Source organism: Numida meleagris, unplaced genomic scaffold (genome assembly GCF_002078875.1).
Source record: "Numida meleagris isolate 19003 breed g44 Domestic line unplaced genomic scaffold, NumMel1.0 unplaced_Scaffold540, whole genome shotgun sequence".
NCBI classification, from domain to species: domain Eukaryota; kingdom Metazoa; phylum Chordata; class Aves; order Galliformes; family Numididae; genus Numida; species Numida meleagris.
The window spans coordinates 2,545-5,568 of record NW_018364756.1 but is presented as its reverse complement, the minus strand read 5'-3'; the positions used below and the strand labels follow the sequence as shown (position 1 = coordinate 5,568).

At 61.9% G+C, this 3,024-nt stretch overlaps 1 protein-coding gene across 1 annotated transcript; it reads left to right on the top strand.

Annotated features, from left to right (window-relative positions):
- The first annotated feature begins 326 nt into the window (after positions 1-326).
- LOC110391836 (band 3 anion transport protein-like) lies at positions 327-2,588 on the top strand. Its single transcript, XM_021383786.1, has 6 exons — positions 327-648; positions 762-851; positions 958-1,124; positions 1,212-1,465; positions 1,556-1,725; positions 1,818-2,588. Exons 1-6 carry the CDS (start codon positions 430-432, stop codon positions 2,109-2,111), a joined length of 1,194 nt encoding a protein of 397 aa, XP_021239461.1. The 5' UTR covers positions 327-429; the 3' UTR covers positions 2,112-2,588.
- The last annotated feature ends 436 nt before the right edge of the window (positions 2,589-3,024 follow it).

Here is a 3,024-nt window from a genome sequence, read left to right as displayed (position 1 = left end):
CTGTGGGGTGCAGTGGGATGGAGCTATGGGGTGCAGTAGGATGCAGCTATGGGGTGCAGCAGGGATGGAGCTGTGGGGTGCAGTGGGATGGAGCTGTGGGGTGCAGTGGGGATGGAGCTGTGGGGTACAGCAGGGATGGAGCTATGGGATACAGTAGGGATGGAGCTATGGGGTGCAGTGGGATGGAGCTGTGGGGTGCAGTGGGATGGAGCTGTGGGGTGCAGCAGGGATGGAGCTGTGGGGTGCATGGGATGGAGCTGTGGGGTGCAGTGGGATGCAACCCACTCTGTAGCATTTTCTGCCCCTCCCCAGCACTTTCCCACCTCATGCTTCTCCCCTTGGGGGCACTTTGGGTAGCGCCGTTGCCGAGGACCCCCAGATTCTGCCCCCGTCCCCTGGCCCGGTGCTGTCCCCACGCAGTCGGTGGCGATGGGACGGTGTCACCCCCCGGTGCCATCCCAACCCTCTCCCCACCCCCAGATCTTCAAGGCGCACCCGCTGCAGCGGATGTACGACGTGCAGAACATCGTGGACCCGTCGGTGCCCGAACCCAACACGGCGCTCCTGTCCCTCGTCCTGATGGCCGGCACCTTCTTCCTCGCCCTCTTCCTCCGCAAATTCAAGAACAGCGCGTTCCTGCCCGGCGTGGTGAGCCTGGGGGGGCCGGGGTTGGGTGTCGTCACCCCCAGGGTGTAGGGGGGGTCCCCTTGGCTGGAGGAGGGGGGGGACACGCGGGGGGGCTCAGTGTGGTGTCCCCACAGGTCCGGCGTCTGATCGGGGACTTCGGGGTGCCCATCTCCATCTTGATCATGGCCCTGGCTGACTTCTTCATCAAGGACACCTACACGCAGGTAGGGGGGTGGGGGGCACGGGGCGACCCCAGAGTGCACATGGTGGGGGGGGGGGGGGGGGGGTGCAGGGTGCTCCTTCTGAGCCTTCATCTCCGCTCCTGTGCAGAAACTGAACGTGCCCAGGGGCCTGGAGTTGACCAACAGCACCGCCCGGGACTGGTTCATCCACCCCATGGGCAGAACAGGCAACTTCCCCATCTGGATGATGTTCGCCTCCGCGGTGCCCGCCCTCCTGGTCTTCATCCTCATCTTCCTCGAGACGCAGATCACCACGTGAGGACCATGGGGGGCGGGGGGGCAGCGGGGAGGGGTCCCAACCCGGGGAGCGTCACCGCGGACGCGTCCCCTCCGTCCCCGCAGCCTCATCGTCAGCAAGCCGGAGCGGAAGCTGGTGAAGGGCTCAGGGTTCCACCTGGACCTGCTGCTCATCGTGGCCATGGGCGGCGTGGCCACGCTCTTCGGCATGCCCTGGTTGAGTGCCACCACCGTGCGCACCATCACGCACGCCAACGCTCTCACCGTCATGAGCAAGAGCTCGGCGTCGGGAGGGAAGCCCGAGATCCAGGAGGTGAAGGAGCAGCGCATCAGCGGGCTGCTGGTGGCCGTGCTGATCGGTGAGCGGGGTGGGGGTGGGGGTGTGGGGGTGTGACGGGGGGGGACCCATCCCCGCGGTGCCCGCTGACCCCCCCCCCATGTCCCACCAGGCGTCTCCATCCTGATGGAGCCCATCCTGAAGTACGTCCCGCTGGCCGTGCTCTTCGGCATCTTCCTCTACATGGGCGTCACCTCGCTCTTCGGCATCCAGCTCTTCGACCGCATCCTGCTGCTGCTGATGCCCCCCAAGTACCACCCCAAGGAGCCGTACGTCACCCGGGTGAGCCAGCACCCCCACCCCACACACACACACACCCCCCGCTCCCAGGGGACGGGTGGAGCCCCCAGCCCTGACCCCTCTCTGTGCCGCAGGTGAGGACGTGGAAGATGCACATCTTCACCCTCACGCAGATCCTCATGCTGGCGCTGCTGTGGGGGGTGAAGGTCAGCCCGGCCTCGCTGGCGCTGCCCTTCATCCTCATCCTCACCGTGCCGCTGCGGCGCTGCCTGCTGCCCCAGATCTTCGACGAGATCGAGCTCAAATGCGTACGTACCCCATCCCCAGCCAACCCCACCCCCACCTCTATCCCCATCCCTCTCCTCTCCACGTTCCCGTCCCCATCCCTGTCCCCATCCCATCCCGTTCTCTCCCTGTCCCCATTATGACCGCCACCTCCAACCCCTCCCTGCCCGCGTCGCTGTCCCTGTCCCCATCCTCAACCTTCATTCCTGCCTCCATCTCCATCCCTATCCCTGTTCCCGATCTCTCACCACGCTCTCCCTGTCCCTGTCCCCATCTGTCTCCATCCCGTGCACATTTCCATCCTTATCACCTTCCTGTCCCCATATGACTGCCATCTCCATCCACCCCGGTCCCCATCCCTGTTCCTATCCCCATTCCAATCCCCATTCATTCTCCTCCTATCTCCATCCCCATCACTGCCCGTCCTCATTCGTGACCCCTCATTATGTCCACCTCGTCCCCATCCCTGTCCCATCCCATCTCCATCTCCACCTCCATCATCTTCACCTCTAACTTCGCCCCCATCTCCATTATCTCTAACTCCATCTCAATCTCCATTTCCACCTCCATCATCTCTATGTCCATCATCTCTATCTCCATCGTCTCCAACTCCATCTCCACCGCCATTTCCATCTCCATTGTCTCCATCTCCATTTCCATTTCCATCTCCAACTCCATCATCTCCATCTCCATCATCTCCATTTCCATCTCCATCATCTCCATTTCCATTTCCATCTCTATCATCTCCATCTCCATCATCTCCATCTCCATTTCCATCTCCAACTCTATCATCTCCATCTCTAACTTCATCTCTATCTCGATCTCCATCATCTCCAACTCCCTCTTCAATTCCATCATCCCCATCTCCATTGCCATCATCTCCATCTCCATTGCATCTCCATCTCCATCATCTCAATCTCGATCTCCATCATCTCCAACTCTAACTCCATCATCTCCATCTCCATCATCGCCAGCACCACCCCCGTTCCCATCTCCATCCCCATCTCCATCTCCATCCAATTCTCACCCCACCCCTCGCCCACCCCCCATTCCTGA

Coding starts and splice junctions, on each gene's coding strand:
- LOC110391836 (XM_021383786.1), top strand. CDS start 430: ATGGGACGGTGTCACCCCCCGGTGCCATCCCAACCCTCTCCCCACCCC. Junction 649..761: donor GCGCGTTCCTGCCCGGCGTG/GTGAGCCTGGGG, acceptor GTGTCCCCACAG/GTCCGGCGTCTGATCGGGGA. Junction 1,466..1,555: donor GCTGGTGGCCGTGCTGATCG/GTGAGCGGGGTG, acceptor ATGTCCCACCAG/GCGTCTCCATCCTGATGGAG.